This window comes from Dipodomys spectabilis, unplaced genomic scaffold (genome assembly GCF_019054845.1).
Source record: "Dipodomys spectabilis isolate Male_0828 unplaced genomic scaffold, ASM1905484v1 ptg000439l, whole genome shotgun sequence".
NCBI classification, from domain to species: Eukaryota; Metazoa; Chordata; class Mammalia; order Rodentia; family Heteromyidae; genus Dipodomys; species Dipodomys spectabilis.
The window spans coordinates 475,973-499,795 of NW_024871116.1; the positions used below are offsets into that span (position 1 = coordinate 475,973).

General features: G+C 60.4%; 1 protein-coding gene across 1 annotated transcript in view; it reads right to left on the minus strand.

Moving 5' to 3' along the window:
* Positions 1-23,823, minus strand: part of Myo18b (myosin XVIIIB) — a 121,937-nt gene that overhangs the window by 86,192 nt on the left and 11,922 nt on the right. The window contains exons 12-21 of the mRNA XM_042668491.1: positions 19,964-20,143; positions 18,519-18,609; positions 17,576-17,768; positions 15,981-16,061; positions 15,371-15,518; positions 10,527-10,686; positions 8,877-9,060; positions 8,150-8,354; positions 6,097-6,206; positions 3,105-3,170 (exon numbers count right to left, since the gene is read on the minus strand). Coding sequence (XP_042524425.1) covers positions 3,105-3,170; positions 6,097-6,206; positions 8,150-8,354; positions 8,877-9,060; positions 10,527-10,686; positions 15,371-15,518; positions 15,981-16,061; positions 17,576-17,768; positions 18,519-18,609; positions 19,964-20,143 — 1,418 coding nt within the window. The remainder of the gene's footprint in view (positions 1-3,104; positions 3,171-6,096; positions 6,207-8,149; positions 8,355-8,876; positions 9,061-10,526; positions 10,687-15,370; positions 15,519-15,980; positions 16,062-17,575; positions 17,769-18,518; positions 18,610-19,963; positions 20,144-23,823) is intronic.

The window sequence follows — 23,823 nt, forward strand, 5'->3', positions numbered from 1 at the left end:
GTGCTTGGTGCTCAGTGCCTGGCACTAAGTGCTTAATGCTTGGTTCTTGGTGCTCAGTGCTCATTGCCTGGTGCTCAGTGCTTGGTGCCTGGTACTCAGTGCTTAGTTCTCAGTGCTTGGCGCTCAGTACTTGGTGCTCGGTGCTCAGTGCTTGTAGAAAAATGAAAACAAGTGCACACTCAATTGAGGTCAGCTCTACTTTTGCAAGTCTGCATCACTTCACCGGACAGAACCAGGCAGGGCCCCCAGGATAATCACCCTCGTGGAAATAAAGGACACAAGGGACTCGCCACCCATCAGACTGGTTCAACATGGCTGCATTAATTTCACAAGCTGCTGAGTCCCCAGAGCTGCGATTTAAAAAAAATCAATGCTCAAAATGCTGAGGAGCCAGTGGCACACTCCGCCCGGCCGCTGTGGATGGACACAGAGCCCGCGGCGGCGACGTCGGTCACAGGAGACGCCCTGGCCCGGCAGAGCCCGCGCGGTGCGCACTGCCGGGCTCTGTCTTTCCTTTCTGCAGAGCTGGGGTGCCTGCCGGCCCACGGCCGCTTCATAAATGTCACGGCCCACGGCACAAACCTCGATAAGGCTCCAGGGGCTGGAAGATCGCACGGAGAAATCTAAATCCTTCGCTCTCCACGGGAGTCTCAGCTTATCGCACCCAAACAGAGCGGAGGCCCCCACACCCCCACCGTAAGAAACAAAAAAATCCGTGGAACCCGGCCGAGAGAGGGTTGTTTGTCTCTGAAAAGCTGCAGGCCGCGAGGTTCATTTATTTATTTTTTATCTTGATTTGGGCCCCTCCTGCTGGGTGCGAGGAGCCCGCGCCGCCCCCGTCTGCCTGGTGGAGCAGCTGCGGTCCATGGGTAGGAAAGAATCTCGCCGTGCAAATGCTTCTTCCAATTAACCGTGGAGGCAGTGAGTCCCAGACGAGGAGGAGAAGGGAGGAGGAGGAGGAGGAGGAGGAGGAAGAGACGTCCGTAGCTCCACTTCACAGATGCCTACCCTCTAGCTTGGCAGTCACCAGGACCCAGTACAACTCCAGAAGGGACCGGATTCTCTGGTTCTCTTCCCAACCATGACATACTGAGTCCAGTCATGCCTAAGCGACTGTGTCTGAGCCGGGTGTGGTAGCTTACGCCTGTAGTCCCAGCACTGGGGGAGGCTGGGGTTGGAGCATCACAGCTTGGTCCCTCAGCTGCTGTTCCTCATCCCCTGTTCTCCACCCGGTCGGGGGATTGCGCTCTCCAGGCCTCCTCTCCATCCGTGGCGGGGCCTCACGCCGGCCATCCCAGCAAGGCGGGAAGCATGAGTGAAGGGTTCCAGCCCCGGGCGGCCCAGGCCTGAAGCGCAGACACGTCCGTTCTCTCCTGGCTCTGCGATCGCTGTTGGGCGGCAAGACCGCCCTGGTTTTGCTGTCCCCGAGACGGAGGCCACAGTCCAACCCCTGCTTCTCAGATTTGCACACACACCAGGAAACACCCGGAAGACGCCTGGCTCCACGCGGTACTGGGCCCTACCCTCAGCTTCTCAGTCCCTGAGTCTCGGGGAGCTTGAGGTGGTTCCTCCCCACCCACCTCTGAGGACTGCTGGCCTGGGAGGAGGAAGAACAATTCTCCCAGCTCAGGACCACAGGGCCTGGAATGAGCAATGAGGGCCGAGCATGGTGGTGCACATCTATAATCCCAGCTGCTGCTCTGGAGGCAGAGACAGGCGGATCAATTTTGGAGGCTCGCCCGGGGGGGGGGAAATAATAAAAGTGAGCAAGACCTTAGCTCCGAAGCCAGCAGGCCAGGGCGGGTGGCAGACAATGCCGGGGGCGGGGCCTCCCGGGAGCTGTCCCTCCCCCAGCCTCCCAGGAGGGGCTCAGGCAAAGGTGCTCCCTGAGCAGCCCAGAGCTGGGCGGGTTTGGACAGAGCCTCCAGCCCTTGCCCTGTCCACTTTTGTCTTTCCAATCTCTGCCCCTTAGGTCCTGTTCTCCACCCTGTCTACGCCAGAAGGGGCTCTCGGGGCCTCCTCCCCGCTCCAATGTCAACCCTCACTCCAGAAGAACGGCTGGGTGTCACGGCCAAGCCTCACTGATGAGGAGGCTCCCAGCGAAGGGGAATTATCGGGGAGATACGAAAGGCAGCTGCTCGGGACTCAGCCCTGCAATGAGACCCTATGTCTCCTCCCACACGGCCCAGCCATCAAGCGCCTCCTTCTGACCTGGCGCCTTCTTCTCCTGTGGAGCCGCCAGCTGCCTGCGAAGCCCAGCTTGGCAGGATCTGCCCCGAAGCTGGAGACTCACACCTGAGACCCGGCTGCCCAGGAAGGAGGCTGAGATCGGAGGATTGCACGTTCCAGGCCAGATCAGCCAAAGAAAAAGAAAAAAAGCTGACCAGACCCCATCTCAACAGAAAGAGCTGCTGAGACGGAGTGCCCCTGTCACGCGGCTACATAGGGAGCCTAAAAATAGGAAGATTGAAGACCAGGCCCTCCGGGGCAAAAAGCAGGAACCTGTGTCAAAGAGAACCACAGCAAAACAGGCTGGGCTGGGCGCTGGTGGCTCACGCCTGTCATCCTAGCTACTCAGGAGGCTGAGATCTGAGGATCACCATTCAAAGCCAGCCCAGGCAGGAAAGCCCGTGAGACTCTCATCTCCAATAAACCACTAGAAAACTGGAAGTGGCTCTGTGGCTCAAGTGGTAGAGCGCTCGCCTTGAGCTGAAGAGCTGAGAGACAGCACCCAGGCCCAGAGTTCAAGCCTCACGATCAACCGAAAAAAAATGGGCTGGGGGTGTAGCACAGAAGCAGAGCACCTGCCTCACGCGCACCAGGCCCTGAGTTCAATTCTCAGTACTGCAAAAAAAATGCCTAGGGGTTGTGAGTGGAGAGCATCTCCTTGGGTTTTCTGGTAGGTCTTTTGAAAGGTCATCTAAGGTCAAGGTCACCTAAAGTCACAGCTTTTGCTGAACTCCCTGGACATGGACTTTTGAACAAATGCCATCTCCCAGAGTTAAGATCACGTTCTGTCACCCGGACCTGGTAAAGCAGAATGTGACTCCGGGTCAGGACAGGAAGCGGGGCCCCGCTGCCCGCGGGGGGCTGGCTGTGCTCACCTGGCTGGGCCCCAGGGCCACCGCCTGCGCCTCCAGGTCCAGCGTGTGCAGGAGCTCCTCCACGGCCTGCAGGGAGGACAGGGGCGGTCAGCCGGCGCCGCTGCCGGTGGACCTCGGTGGATGGAGGCCACGGGGGCCCAGCACCTCACTGCAGCAGCGGCGAGACCCTATCTCAAAAATAACCGGTGCACGGAGGGCTGGAGGTCCAGGGAACAGGACAGGCCACTTCTGCCCTTCTAGGTCCCCAGGTATTTCTGCTCAGGCCTAAGCATAAGCAAGAGCCGGGGAGAGGGAGGAGCCCCGGCTGCCTGCACCTGTCTACCTGCTTGAACGGGAGGCTGCTGCACAGAAGAGAGAGAAAGAGAGAGAGAGAGAAAGAGAGAGAGAGAGAGAGAGAGAGGGAGAGAGAGAGAGAAAGCCCGTGCATGCCAGACTGAAAGACCAGAGCTACAGCGTGGTAAATGGCGACACACTCACACACAAAGTCATCAAACGAATGCAAAAGCAACCCCGGGAAAGATGTTTGATAACAGACCCCAGAGGCTGGGCTGGAAAACAAAAGCAGGAGTTTTTGTAAAACTGGGCAGAGCTATCTGTAGCCCCACACCCAGGGGAAGACAGAGCCAAGAGAAGGCCATCAATAGTGAAGAAAAGATCAGAATCTAGAATGGCTCTGTTAGCTAAGATGCCAGGTTTCAACAATAAAAGAAAAAGATGGAAGGAAGAAGAAGGAGGAGGAGGAGGAGGAGGAGAAGAAGAAGAAGAAGAAGAAGAAGAAGAACAAGAAGAAGAAGAAGAAGAAGAAGAAGAAGAAGAAGAAGAAGAAGAAGAAGAAGAAGAAGAAGAAGAGGAGGAGGAGGAGGAGGAGGAGGAGGAGGAGGAGGGGGAGGGGGAGGGGGAGGGGGAGGGGCTGGGAAGGTGGCTCAGTGGTAGAGCGCTAGCCTTGAGCTGAAGAGCTGAGGGACAGCGCCCAGGCCCAGAGTTCAGGCCTCATGACCGGACCCCCCCCCCCCAAAAAAAAAGAAGAAGAAGAAGAAAGGGAGGAGGAGGAGGCAGCTCTAGAAATTATGCATACTTGGAACAGGAGGTGCAGTCTGTAGAAAGAAACTCTGTCTGTGCCCTCAGGATTTGAACTCAAAGCTTCAATGTAGCTGTTAAGAACACATACAAGGACCTAAAGGAGATGACCCTCAGAAAGGAAGGAAGGAAGGAGGGAGGGAGGGAGGGAGGGAGGAAAGAAGGGAGGAAGGAAAGAAGGAAGGAAGGAAGAAGGAAGGAAGGAAGGAAGGAAGGAAGGAAGGAAGGAAGGAAGGAAGGAAGGAAGGCAGGAAGGAAGGCAGGAAGGAAGGAAGGAAGGAAGGAAGGAAGGCAGGAAGGAAGGCAGGCCGGCCTTGGCCTTGAGCCCTCCCTGCGTCTTTCTCTGGCTGGTCTTGGCCCTGTTTCCTTTTGTGCTGTCTGTGACTCTTCCCTTCCTCTGTCAGATCTTCCCGTGGGTTGGGGAGACTCCCAGCGTTTTGACTGCGATATATCTCGGGGTGTCTGTGTTCCTCCTTCTTAGAATTCATTGACCTTCCAGAATCCAGGCCAACAACCTCCGCCTTTTTTCTTAGGACGCTCAGTCCGCTGGCATTTAGCGTGATTTATACAAATCATGTTGCTATTTGTTTTCTATAGGCCACAGGTCTTCTTAAGCTCTGTGTGTGCGTGTGTAAATGTCCCTGTCTGTCTTTTTGCTTCTTCATTTTATATTCAGGAACAGTCTTCACCAAGTGGGGGAGGGGTGGCCCTCGGGAAAGGGACGGGACCACCACTGCTCGTGGCCCAAGTGGTAGAGCGCCAGCCTCCCGTGAGAAACGCTCAGCGACAGCGCCTTGAGTTCAAGCCCCTGGCACGGCACCAAAATAAGTGACCAAGGAGTAAAGGTGATCCTGGGCGCCTCCCATCAGCACAATGAAACATTCGAACTCCCTGTCGGGGCACTCTGAAGGCCTGAGGTCAAATCCCAGCTCTGCCTGGGCTGCCTGAAGGCTGATCTCTGCTCCTCACCTAGGGATTTGGTGACAAACGCTTCCAGGGGTGGGGGAAATGGCTATTCTTGTTTGGGGGACACAAAATCCCCAGCCTGAGCCCACAGAATGGGCACCGGTTGCTGGGGGCCAGGCACAGGCGTGGGGGGGCAGCGGTGTCCTGTGAGAGGAACCCAGAAACTTCTCTGCCAACCCCCCCCCACCACCACCACGCATGCCCTCTGCTGCCCTCTGGTGTCCAGGGCCAGCACTGACCTTTTCTGACTCCTGGTCTGGCCCCATGCGGAGGGGGGGGGGGGTCCCCCCTACCCTGGTCTGAAAGGGCTTTGTGCGGGCTGAGGCCGCCGGTGCCCACCAGGCACCCAGCACACGTGCTCATGGGTAATTCATGGCGGGTCACGTGGCCAACAAATGAATATTTATCAGCTTTCTCATAAGACACAGGCTGGTGTTTCCTTTTTTTGTTGTTTTTTTTCCTTTGCTATCATAATTCTAGGCTGCAGCAAATGGGATTTGTGAGCAAATAGAGAGGGAGAGAGAGAGAGAGAGAGAAGGGAGAGAAGAGAGAGAGAGGGGGGGGAATATCCAATCCAGTCCATTCCACTTGTAGTTTTCCATTTTTGGAGGTGCTGGGAGCACCCGCAGAAGGCGGCTTTGACCCGACCATGCCGCGATCCTTCAGAGCCGTCCAGAACACACACACCGCCATGGGCACAATGCCCCACGCCCCTACAGAGAGCACCCCACGCCCCACCGCTGCCCGGTTACCAGAGCGGAGGAGCCCCCCCAGCCTCCCCCGGTGAGGGACCAAGTGTCCCCGGCCACACAGGGCTGGTGGCCCCCAGCCCGGCAGGATGAGCCACCACCAAGATGGGGGACAGTGCTGCCTGGCTCCTCCTGCACCCCCCCCGCCCCGCAGTGACCCCATGTAGAAGGGGAGCCCCTCTGTCCCCTCCTGCACGTACCTGCCGCTCGTCCACGCCCTCGGACCCTGAAACCAGCCGCTTCAGCAGCGCAGGGTCCAGAGCCTGGAAGCGCCTGCGGAACTGGGGGAGCCCCATGTGGTCTGCGAAGCCTAAGGGGGCAAGAGAAGTCAGGGTCCAAACCAGGAGACGGGCCTAGAGCTCCAGACGCAGGCCCGGCCTCCGAACCCCGCTAGGGCCGCCGCCTGAGTTTGAATTTGGAGCCGCGTGCTTGCCCAGCTGCTCCACCACGCGCCCCTCTTCCTCTCTTTTCAGATAAGGTCTCCTTTTTATGTCTACTTATTTTTTGTCCCCTCTAAGCTTGAATGATGATTTCCTACTAATCTAGGCCTCCTGCATAGCTGGGATTACAGGCATGCACTACCATACCCGGCTTAGACCTTGCTTATCATCTGCCCGTGTAGTGATGTGGGATTGAGATCCAGGAGGTAGGGACTTCTCCAGTGGGGGGAGCGGGGGAAGGGCTGGTGAGGGAAATGAGAGAATCTCAGCAAGCCTGGCCGGCCAGGCTGCACTGCTGAGCCCTGATCACACAATCCAAACACACAGCGCAGAGGGAGTGGGGCATAACCAACCCGGGAGGCCTTCCTGGGGGAGGAGGGAGGGAGGGCAGGCAGAACTAGCCAGGAGTGAGAGCGGAGGGTGCAAAGCAACCCCATGAGGCCTCAGGCTTTACTCCAGGGGGGAGCTCACCCCGGCTGGGTTGGGCTCCTGTGAGGACCCCACAGTGACATGAGCCAGGGAGGCCCCAAAAGAACACGCGTGGGCGGGGGAGAGCGCCACAGCACCAGCTGGCCAGCCAGGCAGAACCAATCGATCGATCCATCAATCCGCTGGTGGGAGCGGAGGGGGTCTGCAGGGGGAGGGAGCGGGGAGAGATGAGGAGGGGAGAGGAGGGGTGGGGGAGAGGGCTCCTCTGAGTCTCCATCCGCTCCCACCTTCTCTGTGAAGCGCTCACTGGGTGTCCCCGGTTCCATTATTCCTGTGATGGGGGTCTGGACCCCAGACTGGGCATTGGGGACTCCAGAAGGAATGAACAAGTGGCTGCCTAAGACCCCCCGCCACCGGCCCGGGCGCCTACCCTCTGCCTGAAGCGTTTCTAAGTGACCAGCAGAGGAATAGCGCTGAGAGCAGGAAAGAAAAAGACACCAGGAGATTTAAGGTCACACCCAACACGTAAGATTAAACTGAAGGCCGGGCGCCAGCGGCTCACGCCTGTCATCCCAGCCACTCAGGAGGCTGAGGTCTGAGGATCACGGTTCAAAGCCAGCCTGGGCAAGAAAGTGCACCCCCCCCCCAGGAAAAAAAAGTCCAACGGGAACTGTGGTTCGTATGTTAGAGCATGAGCCTTGAGCAAAATAAACCCCAGGGACAGCACCCAGGCCCTGGGTTCAAGCCCCGGGACCGACACCATAAAAGCACCAAGATTAACAGGTGGGAGGTTGCTTGCTCTGGTATAAAGGAGAAAACTTTGTCCCCTTGATTAAAACTCCCGTCTCGTCTGCTAAGCTCTGTGATTGCTAAGTGTCCTCCTCGGAGGTGGGGGACACGGCCGGGGGGGACCCAGAAGCCTCATCCCCCGCTGCTTCCCATCCAATCTGAACCCCACCCTCCAAACCCTAGCTCTCGGTGGCCCTGCCTGCTGCCTGCGGGACACCCCTGCGGGACACCCCTGCGGGACACCCCTGCGGGCGCGCGGGTCACCGTCCGGCCTATCATTGCACCAGCACCTCCAACCAAACTGACCCTCCTGAAACCAGGGCTCCTTGAAAAATCCACCCCACTCCCCACCCCTGATTCCCAAAAGAACCAGTGAGACACAGCCCGGCCTCCCTGGCCCCATCCTGTGCTGTCTGCGTGAACAGCCTGCTCCCCGCCCTGAGGTGCACTCGTGTGTCAGGTGCAAGATGGCCTCCCGTGCAGGGCTGTCCAGACAGGCCCGCAACGGGCCGTGTGCACACTCCCGAGGCATCATTGGTGACCTGGGGGGGGCGGGGGGGGGCAGGTCAGGTGCTCCGACCCCGCTGGCCCTTACCTGTCCTGTGCAGCCGCAGCGCCTGCAGGATGTGAGAGCCAGCGAGCTGGGCCCTCAGAGCCGGGACGTCCAGGGCCTGGGGCTGGCCCGCCCCTGGCTGGTCTCCACCGGACCCCTGTCCGGCGTCGCTCTCCACCTCCGCGGCCGGCAGCAGACAGTGGATGAAGTGCAGCTGAGACCGGCTGAGCAGGCTGACCAGGGCATCCTAGGGCCAAGCAGAGAGGCGTGAGCGCGGGCTGCCCCTGAGGCCCCCTGAGTCCTAAACCAAGCGTTTCCCACCTCCGTCCTGGTTCGTACTGGTAAGATAGGAGGGACCTTTATAATCGCTCCCGGTGAGGCAGGCGGGGAAACTGAGGCAGGGAGAGAGCCCTCCAGGGATTCTCAAGCCACACAGACAGAATCGTGTAAGACCTCCTACGTCGGAAGATACTTCAAAACGTAAATGCTTCCCGCCATCCGGGCCATTTGTTAGCGGGCTGGTGTTGCGGGTGTAGGCCACAGGGGGATGTCTGCTGCCCAACCCGACTCCCTGCACCCCCAAAGACAGATCCTCCCCGTGGGAAAGGCAGACGGAGCTCCTGCGGCATCCATCCGCTCCGCCAAGCCTGCGCCCCCCCCCCCCCCGCTTTGCCAGGAGGGATCAGACGATGCGGGGAGGTGCCCAGGCCAGAGGGGCTCGGGGTCGTGCAGGCTGGGAGGGGCGGGGGGCCGGGGGAGGGACCCTCACCATCTGCAGCTTGATCTGGGCGCAGGACGCTCTCCTCTTGAGCGCACCGAGGCTGCCGGCGAATGCCCGCCTCAGCACGCGGTTCCGCTGCAGGGCCTGGGGCGAGGCGGCGGCCAGCCCGGCCAGCGCCTGGCACACCGGGGGCAGCTTGGCCTGGGCCTGGAACAGACTGAGCAGCTCCTCCCTGGGCGGGGGGCGGGGAGGGGGAGAGGAGGGAAGGGAGAATCAGGGGGAGCAAGAGGTGAGAGCACCCCCATTCTTCCCTGGGGGGATCCCTTAGCTCTCCTGCTATAAAAGACGGACAGAATCAGTTCCTCTGAAGCTCCAGTGCACGTGAGGAACATCTGGAAGGCTCCTCAGCACCCCACTGCGGGGGCTGAGTGCACACCCCTGGGGCCCCCGGGGGGCAGGCCCGGCCCCCGAGGTCAGCGCTTCCTCCCCCGGCTCCCCGGGGCTGGGCTTTGCTGTGCCCCCTTCCCACGCCATGCCAGGCTGGTAGCAAAGCCTGGCCTTGCTCTGCCCTAGCTCAGCCCCCGCAGGACCAGAGTGGGGTGGAACTCTCCAAGGTGCTGAGACATGAGCTGGGTCCCGCCATGGAGCTGCCTGACATCCCCGAAGCCTCACAGAAAGACCTGCAGGCTTGCAGAGGGAACGGGGGGCCATGTCCATCCCCGCACACCCAGACTCAAGACAGACGCAGAGCCGTCCTGCAGCCCGCCCGCAGAAGAGAGAGCGACAGACAGCTCACCAGCCACGCAGGGGACACAGGACAGGACTGTGCTTCCCTCTTGAGTCCCCTGTGGGTTCGTGAGCCCTCCCTCTGCCCCGTGCCCCCTGCCTTGACTTCTCTGCAGGAGCTGCAAGCCCTGGGCTCTCCACCTAACTCTGACCACAACGGCCTGACAGGGGCCCCGGGCATCGCTTAGACTTCCGGCATATCCCAGAGCTGCTGTGTGATCAAGAGGCAAGCTGCTTACCCAGCCGCAGCCTCGCTCTTCTCAGCTGTAAAATGGGTCTAAGGACCCACGGTTGCCATGAGCATGAATGAAGTCCTTGTGTAAAATAAAGCCCGGGTGCCGGAGTAGGTGGTAAACACCTACCCTAGGCCCCAGAGCCTCCTTTTCTTGCTGCAAGATCGACATCACCAGAAACCGGCCTTAAACATGGGAGGTGCATGCATGCACACACTTGCGTGCGCATAGACCTGGGAGGTGCACCCACATGCACCCCCCCAAAAAAAAAACAAACTGTGGAAGCAAAGCAGGAGCTACCAGCCTTGCGCCACATCTCTGGGTTGAGTGGTCAGGAAACGACACCGTGAAGGTGTTTTATTTTTTAATGCTACAAAATGTCTCAGTTTCAGTTTTACGACCCCGGAGCTCCAGGATGTCCATAAAAATGGTTCCACTCTCATCATCTCCCCGAGACTTAATGAAAGGCAAAGCGCCAACCTAAGCCTCCGCTTTTTTTTTTTTCTTTTCTTTTTCTTTCAGTTTTCTGACCAGCTTTTTCTCCAGCAGCTGGTTTTCCCGCTGGAGTCGCCATCTGTGGATTCCAGGACGGGGCTCTCTGGGGCTTTGAACTCCCACTGGGAGAAGGAGGTTACAATCCCTCCCCTCCTCCCCCCCCCCCCACCCCAACCTGGCTCACCTTTTGGACTGGTGCAGGAGCTGTGGAGCGTCGAGCGCCGAGAGGTTGGGCTTGGCTCTGTGCAGCCAGCCCGTGAGGTCGTAGCGCACGGGGTCCTGGCCCAGCTGGTGGAACACCTCGCACTGCAGAGGCTGCTCACAGGTCTGGAGGGCGGGGGGTCCTGTGGGAGACACAAAGGGGGCGGGGTGAATGCCAGCCCCACAGGGGATACTGCGAAAGCTGCTGGCACCCCAAGAACACAGTAGGTTTTCGTTACTTCCAGCCAGCTAAAGGTCACAGCTCGGGGCATCCGTGTGCCCCCTGCACCTGGGAACCCAGGCAACTTTATTTCCAAAGAGGATTTCTATCCCTCTCTGTTTTCGGGAAGCCTGGACATCTATTTCAGCCAGCCTTTGTCGGTTTCGGTCCCCTGGGTGCGTTTTCGATAGGCATCCCCGTCTCTCCCCGATGCTGCGATTTGCTGAATGCATCCTTTAAGACGGCTATCTATCTGTGTTACACAAGTACATTTGTTTGTTTGTTGTTGTTTTTTAAAGAAACATTGCACTGTGAGTTTGATGTACAAGCATTATGTATTTTCCTAATATGCACGGGAATAAGTAGCTATTAAATACTTTTAAAATATTTATTCGCACACCGTCTAAAAATTGTCTTGGTGATCAGGAAGGAAATAAATGCTCAGTGCCCTCTTGAGGGCTGTGTGTGTGTGTGTGTGTGTGTGTGTGTGTGTGTGTGTGTGTGTGCGCGCGTGCATGCATGCACGTGTCTATGCTGGCAGAGTGGGAAGAGAGGGCAGGGCCAAAGGGAGCCTGAGCTGGGCTGGGCCTGAGGCTGCCCGCCATCCCCTGCTGTGCAAGAGTTGGCAGAGACACTGAGTCTCTGAGCCTCTGTTTCCTCCCCAGTATGACACCTCAGTGGGCAGCGTAGGCTTAAAGGAAATGAGGTGCATAAAATATTGCATCTGGGCTGGGCGCCGGTGGCTCACGTCTGTCTTCCTTAGCTACTCAGGAGGCTGAGAGCCAAGGATTGTGGTTCAAAGCCAGTCTGGCCAGGAAAGTCTGTGAGACTCTTACCCACAACTATTAGCCACCAAAAAGCCGGAGGTGGAGCTGTGGCTCAAGCAGTAGAGTGCTAGCCTTGAGCAAAAGAAGCTCAGGGACAGTGCCCAGGTCCTGAGGTCAGGACCCAAGACCAGCAACCCCCCCCCAAAATAATTGCTACATGGGTGAGCACCAGCAGCCACCTGGCCTGTGTCTGACCCTGGCATCTCACCAGACATCCACGATGTCTGCCCAACTGAAAGTTCCGGAAACCCAAGTTTCCTCCACCCTCTCGTTGTCCTTCACCAGCTGGCAAAGGAGTCAGTGCATCTCAGAGTCCAGAGCAGGTTGGGGAGGGAGGGTAAGGGGTGGGGGCTGTCAGTACTGGTCTGGCCCAGTGCCAGCACCCTCCAGAGTGGAGGGAACTTTCCAGAGCAATAAGGACTGTTGCCTCATGGGCCAGTCCCCCAACCGTTGTGTGTGTGCATGCAACACTATTGTATTAGTGTGTTAGTGTCAGGACATACATTCGTATTATTAAAATGTAGGCATCTGCAACATTTATCTATCATGTATCCATCTACCTATCCATCCATCCATTCATCCATCTATCCATTCATCCATCAATCTATCATCCATCTATCTATCCATCCAGCTATCAATCTACCCATCCATCTATCTATCCATCCATCCATCAATCCACCCTTCTATCAATCTACCCATCTATCTATCCATCCCTCTATCAATCTCACTATCCATCCATCCATCTATCCATCTATCTATCCAGCCATCCACCTATCTACCAATCCATCCATCTATCAATCAATCTATCCATCCATCTCTCTGTCTATCATCTATCTCTCTATCCATCTATTATCTAGCTGTCCTTCTGTTCATCAATCTTTCTATCTGGTATTTGACCTCGTTTTTCTTCTGCTTTTCACAGAAGTCCACCGATGCTCACAACACGCGCACGTGCCCCTGCCTGCCTTCCTGCCTGGCGGGGCACCCTGCCTGGCCTGTGCGGGGCAGAGAGCCCAGACCTCCACCCTAAACGCGTACTTCCTGCTCACGCAGCCTCCGCTCTCCCCGCTCACTTCCTCCTCACGCAGTCTCCGCTCTCCCCGCTCACTTCCCGCTCACGCAGCCTCCGCTCTCCCCGCTCACTTCCCGCTCACGCAGCCTCCGCTCTCCCCGCTCACTTCCCGCTCACGCAGCCTCCGCTCTCCCCGCTCACTTCCCGCTCACGCAGCCTCCGCTCTCCCCGCTCACTTCCCGCTCACGCGGCCTCCGCTCTCCCCGCTCACTTCCCGCTCACGCGGCCTCCGCTCTCCCCGCTCACTTCCTGCTCACGCGGCCTCCGCTCTCCCCACTCACTTCCTCCTCACGCGGCCTCCGCTCTCCCCGCTCACTTCCTCCTCACGCGGCCTCCGCTCTCCCCGCTCACTTCCCGCTCATGCGGCCTCCGCTCTCCCCGCTCACTTCCTGCTCACAGCCTCCGCTCTCCCCGCTCACTTCCTGCTCACAGCCTCCGCTCTCCCCGCTCACTTCCTCCTCACGCAGCCTCCGCTCTCCCCGCTCACTTCCTGCTCACAGCCTCCGCTCTCCCCGCTCACTTCCTGCTCACAGCCTCCGCTCTCCCCGCTCACTTCCTGCTCACAGCCTCCGCTCTTCCCGCTCACTTCCTCCTCACGCAGCCTCCGCTCTCCCCGCTCACTTCCCGCTCACGCAGCCTCCGCTCTCCCCGCTCACTTCCCGCTCACGCAGCCTCCGCTCTCCCCGCTCACTTCCCGCTCACGCGGCCTCCGCTCTCCCCGCTCACTTCCCGCTCACGCGGCCTCCGCTCTCCCCGCTCACTTCCTCCTCACGCAGCCTCCGCTCTCCCCGCTCACTTCCTCCTCACGCAGCCTCCGCTCTCCCCGCTCACTTCCTGCTCACGCAGCCTCCGCTCTCCCCGCTCACTTCCCGCTCACGCAGCCTCCGCTCTCCCCGCTCACTTCCCGCTCACGCGGCCTCCGCTCTCCCCGCTCACTTCCCGCTCACGCGGCCTCCGCTCTCCCCGCTCACTTCCTCCTCACGCGGCCTCCGCTCTCCCCGCTCACTTCCTCCTCACGCGGCCTCCGCTCTCCCCGCTCACTTCCTCCTCACGCGGCCTCCGCTCTCCCCGCTCACTTCCCGCTCATGCGGCCTCCGCTCTCCCCGCTCACTTCCCGCTCATGCGGCCTCCGCTCTCCCCGCTCACTTCCCGCTCATGCGGCCTCCGCTCTCCCCGCTCACTTCCTGCTCACAGCCTCCGCTCTCCCCGCTCACTTCCTGCTCACAGCCTCCGCTCTCCCCGCTCACTTCCTCCTCACGCGGCCTCCGCTCTCCCCGCTCACTTCCTCCTCACGCGGCCTCCGCTCTCCCCGCTCACTTCCCGCTCATGCGGCCTCCGCTCTCCCCGCTCACTTCCTGCTCACAGCCTCCGCTCTCCCCGCTCACTTCCTGCTCACAGCCTCCGCTCTCCCCGCTCACTTCCTCCTCACGCGGCCTCCGCTCTCCCCGCTCACTTCCTCCTCACGCGGCCTCCGCTCTCCCCGCTCACTTCCCGCTCACGCGGCCTCCGCTCTCCCCGCTCACTTCCTCCTCACGCAGCCTCCGCTCTCCCCGCTCACTTCCTCCTCACGTGGCCTCCGCTCTCCCCGCTCACTTCCTCCTCACGTGGCCTCCGCTCTCCCCGCTCACTTCCTGCTCACGTGGCCTCCGCTCTCCCCGCTCACTTCCTGCTCACGTGGCCTCCGCTCTCCCCGCTCACTTCCTCCTCACGTGGCCTCCGCTCTCCCCGCTCACTTCCTGCTCACGCGGCCTCCGCTCTCCCCCCTCACTTCCTCCTCACGCGGCCTCCGCTCTCCCCGCTCACTTCCTGCTCACCCGGCCTCCGCTCTCCCCGCTCACTTCCTCCTCACGCAGCCTCCGCTCTCCCCGCTCACTTCCCGCTCACGCAGCCTCCGCTCTCCCCGCTCACTTCCCGCTCACGCAGCCTCCGCTCTCCCCGCTCACTTCCTGCTCACCCGGCCTCCGCTCTCCCCGCTCACTTCCTCCTCACGCGGCTTCCGCTCTCCCCGCTCACTTCCCGCTCACGCAGCCTCCGCTCTCCCCGCTCACTTCCTCCTCACGCGGCTTCCGCTCTCGCCGCTCACTTCCTGCTCACGCGGCCTCCGCTCTCCCCGCTCACTTCCTGCTCACGCAGCCTCCGCTCTCCCCGCTCACTTCCTGCTCACGCGGCCTCCGCTCTCCCCGCTCACTTCCTGCTCACGCGGCCTCCGCTCTCCCCGCTCACTTCCTGCTCACAGCCTCCGCTCTCCCCGCTCACTTCCTCCTCACGCAGCCTCCGCTCTCCCCGCTCACTTCCTGCTCACGCAGCCTCCGCTCTCCCCGCTCACTTCCCACTCACGCAGCCTCCGCTCTCCCCGCTCACTTCCCGCTCACGCGGCCTCCGCTCTCCCCGCTCACTTCCTGCTCACGCGGCCTCCGCTCTCCCCGCTCACTTCCTGCTCACAGCCTCTGCTCTCCCCGCTCACTTCCCGCTCACGCGGCCTCCGCTCTCCCCGCTCACTTCCTGCTCACGCGGCCTGCGCTCTCCCCGCTCACTTCCTCCTCACGCGGCCTCCGCTCTCCCCGCTCACTTCCTCCTCACGCGGGCTCCGCTCTCCCCGCTCACTTCCTGCTCACGCGCAGCCTCCATGCTGGCCTCCGTGCTGGCCCAGCAGAACAGCACCCAGCATGCAGGTTGGACTCGCCCCATACCTTCCCCTCGTCCCTCACCTTCCTGCCCGGCTCCCTTCTTCTCAAAGGTTGCACGCAGACGCTCGAGCACCACGCTGTCGCTGGAACCTTCCACCCGCACCTCCTCATCCAGTAGCCAGAAGAGGCCCCTGGCATCCTCTGGGCCACCGCCAGCCGCCACGTGGACCTGCGGAGGCCCAGGGTACACGGAAAGGACCTCAGGCCAGGCTGGAACTCCTGCAGCAACCGCCCCGGTCACGCCTGTGACCTGAAGGGGATCGCGTCCCTTCTCTGGGCCTCGTTTTCTCTGAGTTGGGCACAGCATCTTTATCTGAACACCAGACCCAACTCGGCACAAGCGGCTGCAGTCTGGTGAGCCGCCTTGGCTCTGCCCACAGGCTCTGCCACTCACACAGAGGCTGAGAGGTGGTTCCTAACCCCAGGACATTGTCACCTCCGAGTTGCCTGGGCCATATCCCAGATGAATCTGTGCAGAACCAGGGATGGGTCCCAGGCACCGGCAGTGGGGGGCTGGAGGGTCTCTGTCAGTCCCCAGGGCTGGCACAAGCGTGGCACAAAAGCTTGCCACATCTAGCATTTCACTAAAAAGTGAAGCCCAAAAGCCTTGCTTTCCTGGGTGCCTGGTTACCTGGTAGGGATTCTGATCCATGAGAGCCACCGTAGTCTCCAGGGAAGACTCTGGAAGGTCAAAGTGCACAGGGATACCTTCCTAAAAGACAGCATCACAGGGGCTGTTAGCTCCAAAGTGAGCTGAGCGGATGGAGAGGGGCCTCTGGTGGAGGGGGAACTAAGATGCACCCCCCCCCATACACACTAGCCCTGAGAGTTATTGCTGGGCCCTATCGATACTATTTGTTTGAAATGCATCCACGCAGATATTTTTATTTTTACTGTTGTTTTGGGCTTCTGCCAAAGGAATAACCCGAATTTCAATGTCTGTGATCGTATGGATGAGCAATATGGCCATTTCCAATAGTTGCTCACTTTTTGCTACTGGAATCAACACGGTCCCGGGGAGAGGAGGAGGGGAGGACACCCTGCGGCCTCCGGGATCCTGGAGACATTCGCAGTGTCACCACGGTCACGGGCGTGTGCGGATGCTCGCCTGCACAGACCCGCTGGAAGCCGTTAGCTTACCACTTTGTGCTTGGCTGGGTCGCTATGGGGTGAACGCACCCCCTTCCGAATCACAAGGGCTGGAATTTAATAGGCAATGTGGTACTTTTACGAAGCAAAGTCTCCAGCCGGGCTCATGCCTGGCTTCCTAGGTACTACTCCAGAGGACTGTGGTTCAAGGCCAGCCTGGGCATTAAAGGTCACCAGCCCCCCCCTTCTTAGGCCACAGCTGGGTGCAGAGGTGCATTCCTGTCGTCCCAAGCTATGTGGGAAGCTGAGCCTGGAAGGATGACAGCATCCGGCCAGCCTGGGCCCAAAGGTCCAGGAGGCCCAAGTTTCCGCAGAAGGAAGGCTAGGATGGGGTAGCACATGCCTGTGGTCCCAGCAGTGAAGAGAAACTAAAGTAGAGGAGCCAAGTTCAGGCATACGCCCAGGCAAAAAGCCAGACCCTATCCTAAAAAACCCAACAAAAAGCCAGGCTGGAGGCACGGTTTGAGCAGTAGAGCGCCCACAGAGCAAGCTCAAGACCCTGACCTCATCAGGGCTCCTCCTCTTTTTAATTTTTATTTTTTTAAATTGCTGGGCCTGAGGCTTGAACTCTGGGCCTGAGTGATGTCTCTAAGCTCCTTCTTTTTTGCTCAAGGCTAGTGCTCCACTGCTTGAGCCACAGCGCCATTCTAGCTTTTTTCTGTGATGTGACTGGAGATAGAAGTCTCACAGGCTTTCCTGCTCAGGCTAGCTTCAAACTGCGATCCTCAGACCTCAGGCTCCTGAGTAGGTAGGATGACAGGTGTGAGCCACTGGTGCCCGGCTCGGGACTCCTTTTATCAATGATCCAAGTCCTTCCTCAAAGGACTTCCCACTGCACCAGCCATAGGCTTCCAGGAGACAGCAGGACAGCGGCCGGGGACCAGAGATCAGAGATACTGACCCTGACCCCCAGAGCCAGGAAGAGCACAGGCCCCTGCTGCTGGACCAAATGTGGGGAAAGGAGACACGGGAGTCCCCAAAACCCAGAGAGATGGCCACCGCAGGGCAGAGTCCTATTAGTCCTCCTCTCCCCCAACCTCTCATCTGCCCTCGCCTGGCCCAGCCCACCCAGCTGACCTCTCGGTACCGCTCCAGCGTGGAGACGAAGGTCCGCTGGTAGAAAAGCAGCTGCAGGCGCTCCTGAGCGTAATTATGGCACAGCTCCTCGAAGGTGGCTGCCCGGCCTCTGCCCTGATGCCTGGGGTTCTGGAAACCGGCGGAGTCGACCACCGTGATGGAGGCCATGGACAGGTGCTGGGAGCAGAAGGATCTAGAGAGAGAAGCGAGAAGGGATTCCGAGAAGGCCCGGAGTGTGATGGGCCCTGGTCCAAGCCGCCAGCTTCCCCACTGCGGAGATGGAAGAACTAGGTGGGTGGGGAGACCCGGTGTGAGAACCAAGCTCACCGCTCACAGGCTGTGTGAAGGTGGGCAAGTCACTGACCCTCTCTGAGCATGGGCTTCCCCAGTGGTTCAAGGGTGGGGGCTCATTGCCCCACCAGGGATGCGGTGGCCACGCCCCTACGGTGGAGCCACACCTCCACGGCTGAGCCACTCCCCTTTCTGTGGAGCCACGCCTCTGCAGCCGAGCCCCGCCCCCACCAACTCCCACCCGTACTGCAGAGCCCCGCCTGCACCGCTTAGCCACGCCCCCAGCACCGTGCCACGCCCTGTGTGGTGGGGCCACGCCCACACTGGCCAGTCACGCCCACAGTGGCCAGCCACGCCCACAGTGGCCAGCCACGTCCTGTGTGGTGGGGCCACGCCCACACTGGCCGGCCACGCCCACACTGGCCGGCCATGCCCACACTGGCCAGTCACGCCCACAGTGGCCAGCCACGCCCACCCTGGCCGGCCACGCCCACACTGGCTGGCCACGCCCCTTGCGCGGAGCCACGCCCCCCGCCCTGCCTCTCACGGATCCCTGTGCTGGCCTCGCGTCCGCCCAGACGCGCTGAGCTGACTGCAAACTCCAGCGCTGCCCGCCTGCCCCCACTTGTGCCCGACCACAGCCCCCAGGTACCGGTTGATGAGCGAGACCACTGCGGAAAAGAGCTCCTGGTACAGGCCGGCCGCCATGCCCTCCACGCACTCCATGCCTGTCATCTTCAGGCCTGGGGTTGGGGAGAGCCAGGGGTCACCATCACCACCCTGCCCGGTGCCAAGGACACGGCCACAGAGCCGCAGAGGCCCCGGACACCCCCACACCCCCCTGTCCTCCATCACTGAAGGCCCTGAGGCCTGCAGGCCGAGGCCAGCGGCTGCCCGGCCCGGCCCCCCCCCCCTCCAGGCCGCTCAGGTGTCCCCAGAGGCCTGGCCCCCAGCGTGGTGCCCTGGGAGGTGTGGGGTCTTTAAGGGGTGCAGCCCAGCGGAAGCTCTGAGGTCATCCGGGGCCTGGCCGTAGCAGGGCTGGGGAGGGAGCCTGGGTCTCTTCTTCCCTGGCTTCTCCACTGTCCCTAGCTAGCAGCTTTCCTCCAGCAATGCCATGTGTCTGCTCAGGCTGGCGAGCAGTGGACTGTAACCATCAACCCAAGAGAACCTGTCCTCTGTTGCAGTGGGTTGTGTCAGATTCATCGTTACAGAAACAGCAAAGGGCTTAACAGAGCGTCAGCCACCTCCTCCGGGAAGCCTTCCGGGAACCATCTCCACCTCTAAGGTGACCTCCAGCTCTCCCCCGCCAGGCACACATTTGCCAGGCTGCCTGTGCCCGCGCCAGCCGGCATGAGACTTTGCAACATTGTAACACACACACACACGCACACACACACATGCACGCACGCACACACCCCTGCGCACCTTCACTGGTAGAGTTGGGGTTGGAGGGTTAGGGTTCAGACCACAGAGCCTGGCCCTAAGAGAAGTTCCATCGTGTGGACACACTTCCCCCCACCTCCTCCCTCCTCCCTTCAGCTCTGCCTCCACCCTGGGCTGTTGCTAGGCAACCACAGCCTCCTTTCTCCGGAGCCTGCGTGCAGCCCACCAGCCCTGGGACCCGGGCCTGTGCTTGTGGCACTTGTGGATGAAGTGTGTGTGTGTGTGTGTGTGCGTGTGTGTGCACGCGCGTGCGCGCATCGTGCATGTGTGTGTTTGTGTGGCACACACCTGGATGAACGTGTGCACGCTCGGGTGTGTGCACTGTGTCTGAACGTGAGCGTGGGTCTGTGTGGGTACCATGTGCGTGGTGTGCGGTGTGTGAATTCTGCGTGGGTTAAGATGACCAGAGCCCACTCAGGAGCTGAGGTCCAGACACGAAGGGAAGAGGCCGTGGAGGCCCGGGACCTTCTGCCACGGGCCTGCAGACCCCGAAGGGTGGGGGCAGCTCCGGGGAGCTAAGAGAGCCCCAGGGGTGCACCCCCAACCACAGCTCACCCCACACGCGGGCGGGGCTGCTGGTGGAGTCCCAGGCAGCCCCCCCACCCCGGCCACGATCTCACCACGGCCCGAGGGCCCCACCCCGGCCGCTGGTACCTGCGCTGGCCGCCGCCTCCTCGTCCTCCCGGGCCCCGCGCCGCGGCCCCGCCGTCGCCTGCTGGATGATCTGGCGCAGGTGGTGCTTGAACGTGGCCGTGTTCAGCTCCTCGAACTCGCAGCCCAGGGCCTCGGCGGCGTGGTTGGCGCGCTCAAAGCGCATGAACTGCTTCCGCCCCACTGCGGGTGGGAGGGGGTGAGATCCCAGGCCCAGGTGTCCCGGGCCCCACCCCAGCCCCCCAACGCCGTTGCTCACTTCTCCAAAGCAATGGAAGGTGTCCGGCAGAGAGCCGGGGACCGGTGGGTGAAGGTGGGCACACCGCGGCCTTTGCCTGCCCCGTGCCCACTGCCTCTGCCACCCCAGCCGCCCTGTGTGCCCAGCCCCCGCCCCACCCAGCCCTGCTCCCCCCCCACCCCAGGGAAACCCATGCAAGCAGGAGGTGGCGTGTCTGCCCTCACTGAGCCAAGGAGCTAACTCAGAGAAACGAGAACTGCGGAGAGCGGGAATCGAGGGCCGCTGGCGTGCACAATTCCAGCTGCAGGGGAGGCGCTGGCAGAGGGAGACAGCCTGAGGCCAACACAGGCAAACTCACAGAGGCCCCGTGTGAAAACAGGCAAAGCAGAAGGGGCTGGTGAGCGGTTCAAGTGGTAGAGCACCTGCCTAACAAGTTCACCAAAATGAAGAAGAAGAGGAAGAGAGGGAGGGGGAGGGGGAGGGGAAGGGGGAGGGGAGGGAGGGGAAGGAGGGGAGGGGGAAGGGAAGAAGAGAAGGAAAGAGATAAGGGAAGGAAGAAAGGAAGGAAGGAAAGAAGGAAAGAAGGAAAGAAGGGAGGAAGGGAGGGTAATTTCGGGGGATAAAATGATAAAGCGCTCAGGAGGCTGAGATCTGAGGATCACAGTTCAAAGCCAGCCTGGGAAGGAAAGTGTGTGAGACTGTTATCTCTAACTACTCACCAAATAACCAGAAGTGACTCTGTGGCTCACAGTGGTAGAGCACTAGCTAGGCTTGAGCACAAAAGCTCAGGGACAGCGCCCAGGCCCTGAGTTCAAGTCCCACCGCCACCACCACCAACACCAACAAATTAGAAAAAAAAATCTCCTCCGGTGCACGGCGAGGAAGAATTAGATGCAGGTAAGGAGATAAAGAGAGGAAGCCCCGATCTTCCTGCAGCGGGGGCCCTGGGAGACCTCGCCGTGGCGGTGGGCTGTGAACCGGCCTGGAAGAGGTTTCTAACCACAAAGAGCACTGTAAGGAGGAGCAACTTTGCAAAGGCTCCGGAGCAGAAAAGAGGAGAGCCAGGTGGGCCAGGGTGGCCGGGACGTGCGGGGGGCGGTGGCTGGGGGGGGGGGGGGGTGCTGCAGCCAGGCCCTGGGTCCAGGGGACGAGGACAAAGTGTATGGCCCAGACGGCCACAGGGGACAGCCCCACGCGGCCCAACACCAACCGCAGCCCAGCCTGGGTTGCTCTCTGGATTTTCTACGCTGCTGCCGCGCCGATGTTTCCCGTGGGAAGTCGACATGCGCGCGGGGGTCTTATTCCAACAAGCCGCCGAGCTGCCATCTCTCACAAGTGTGAGACCTCCCCCGAGTCGGTTCCTGTCTCTGAAGCGGAGGGTGGCGCGGGCTATGGCAGGTCGGGCGTGGGGACGCACGCCTGTAATCTCAGCGCTCAGGAGGCCAACGCAGGAGGTTGGGGGAGGTCGAGGAAAGGGACCGAGGAGCGTGTGAGCTTCCGGTTCTCAGAAGCAGTGCGGCCCTCCCTGCTCCCCTCAGCGCAGGTGCCACACGCCCCCCCCCACCTCCGCCTTGCCCCCCCCCCACCTCGAGACACAGGTGCCCAGAGCTTCCCCCCTGAGCCTCCGTCTCCTCCACGGCGATCCTGACAATGTCGCCCCTCACTATCTGAGGCCAAAGAGAGGGGAAGGCTCCTGGGACCATGCAGCCCCCCGGGGGGGGGAGTAGAGGGGGGACAGGACCCCGACAGAACAGATCAGACACAGCTCGGCGTCGACAAATCGAGAGTCATAAAAACCTTACCGGCCAGGGACAGTGAGGCACACCTGTAATCCCAGCTACTCTGGTGGTGCCAGGCTGGAGGACCAAGGCAAAGCTTAGCCATCATGCCAACCGGCAAGCCGGGCACGGTGACTCACCTCTATGATCCCAGATATGTGGGAGGCAGAGAGAGGAGGATCACGGTCCATGGGGGACAAAAATGTAAGGCACTCTCCAACAACCACAACAGCAAAGAAGTCAAGCAGAAAAAGGGCTGGGGGTGCGGCTCACGTGGTAGAGCACCTGTCCAAAGCCCTTTCTGGAGCACAGCGGTTCTAGGGAGATGACAATGGCCCACAGCTCCTCTGCCATGTACCAGCTGTGTGAGGCCCGGGGCGTAGCTCACCCTCTCTGTGCCCAGCCAGGAAGAGAACTGCAGATGCGTGGATCTGTGTGCGGTTCCCAGCGTGCGACATGCCCTCAAGACACTGACACCCTGACACCTCTCCAGGAGCCCTCAGAGCGGCTGCCGCTGGGCAGAGGAGGAAACCGAGACAGCCAGCTCCGGACGAATGCTAATGCTACGGACTAACCTCCCATCAGTTCCAACCCCAGAGCCTGGCCATGTCACCCCAGGCCTCCATTCCAGGAGTGGAACTCGTTTATAAAATACGTAGACAACCGGGCGCCGGCGGCTCACACCCGTCATCTTAGCTCTTCAGGAGGCTGAGAGCTGAGGACCCAGGTTCAAAGCCAGCCCAGGCAGGAAAGTCCATGAGACTCTGATCTCCAATGAACCACCAAAAAGCTGGGAGTGGAGCTGTGGCTCAAGTGGTAGAGTGCTAGCTTTGAACACAAAAGCTCAGGAACACTGCCCAGGCCCTGAGTTCAAGCCCCAGGACCAGCCCAAAAACACAGATGATGGATGGATGGATAGATAGATAGAGGGATGGATAGAGGGATGGGTAGATAGATGGGTAGATTGATAGAAAGAGAAAGAAAGGAAGGAAGAACGAAAGAGGAAAGAAAGATGGGTGGATGTTAGGCAGCAAGGCAGCCAGGCACACAGGAGAATATCATCGCAATGAAAGGGGGGGGGACCTTGATTAATGAAAATGATTCTTAATATATTTCAAGATGATGTGTGATGGCGCCAAGCCCAGACATTTACACATGACAGTGAAATCCTTCCTAGATGATTTCGGAACAACCTATTATGAACTCTTGCAAAGCAGAATGAGACAGAGGAGCTGGGCGGGCCGGGCCCCGCGAAGACCGGAGGCCGCGCCTCTTAAAATAATCCAGCAGGCGGGCGGGCGGGGAGTGACTGCCGTGGCCGTGTGTGCATGCAATATTTATAAGCGTGACCTGCTCCGTCACCACCGTGGGCCCCTGCCTGGAGGGGGGCCGTCCTGAACCCTTCCAGCCCCAGGGTGGAGGGGAGCCCCGGGGGCCTCTCCAGTGACAGGTGGAGGGATGGTGGGGGGAGGATACTGCTTGGAGGCTGAGCTGGAGGCCCAGCCTCTGTGGGGCTGCAGTGAGCAGAGCCGTCCAGGGGACAAGACTGCCACCTGGTGGCAACAAGCCATAGCTACCAGCCACATGGTCTTCCTCCTGACGCCGGGGGCGCTGGCGGGGGTACTGGGCCGGCAAGGGTCAGGGTGGTTATCTGGGGAGAGTTCAGATCCCGTCCTTGCGTAGGAACCGCCGCTCTAGCTCTTCCGGCTGTCTCAGGGCAACTTCTGACTCCGGGGGTAGCCCCCCCAAAAGGACACGTCCATCTCCCTGTCCCCGGTGCTTGCGGACATGACCTTGACCCTGGAAAAGGGTCTGTCAGGCATGCTTCAGTCAAGAGCTGAAGATGG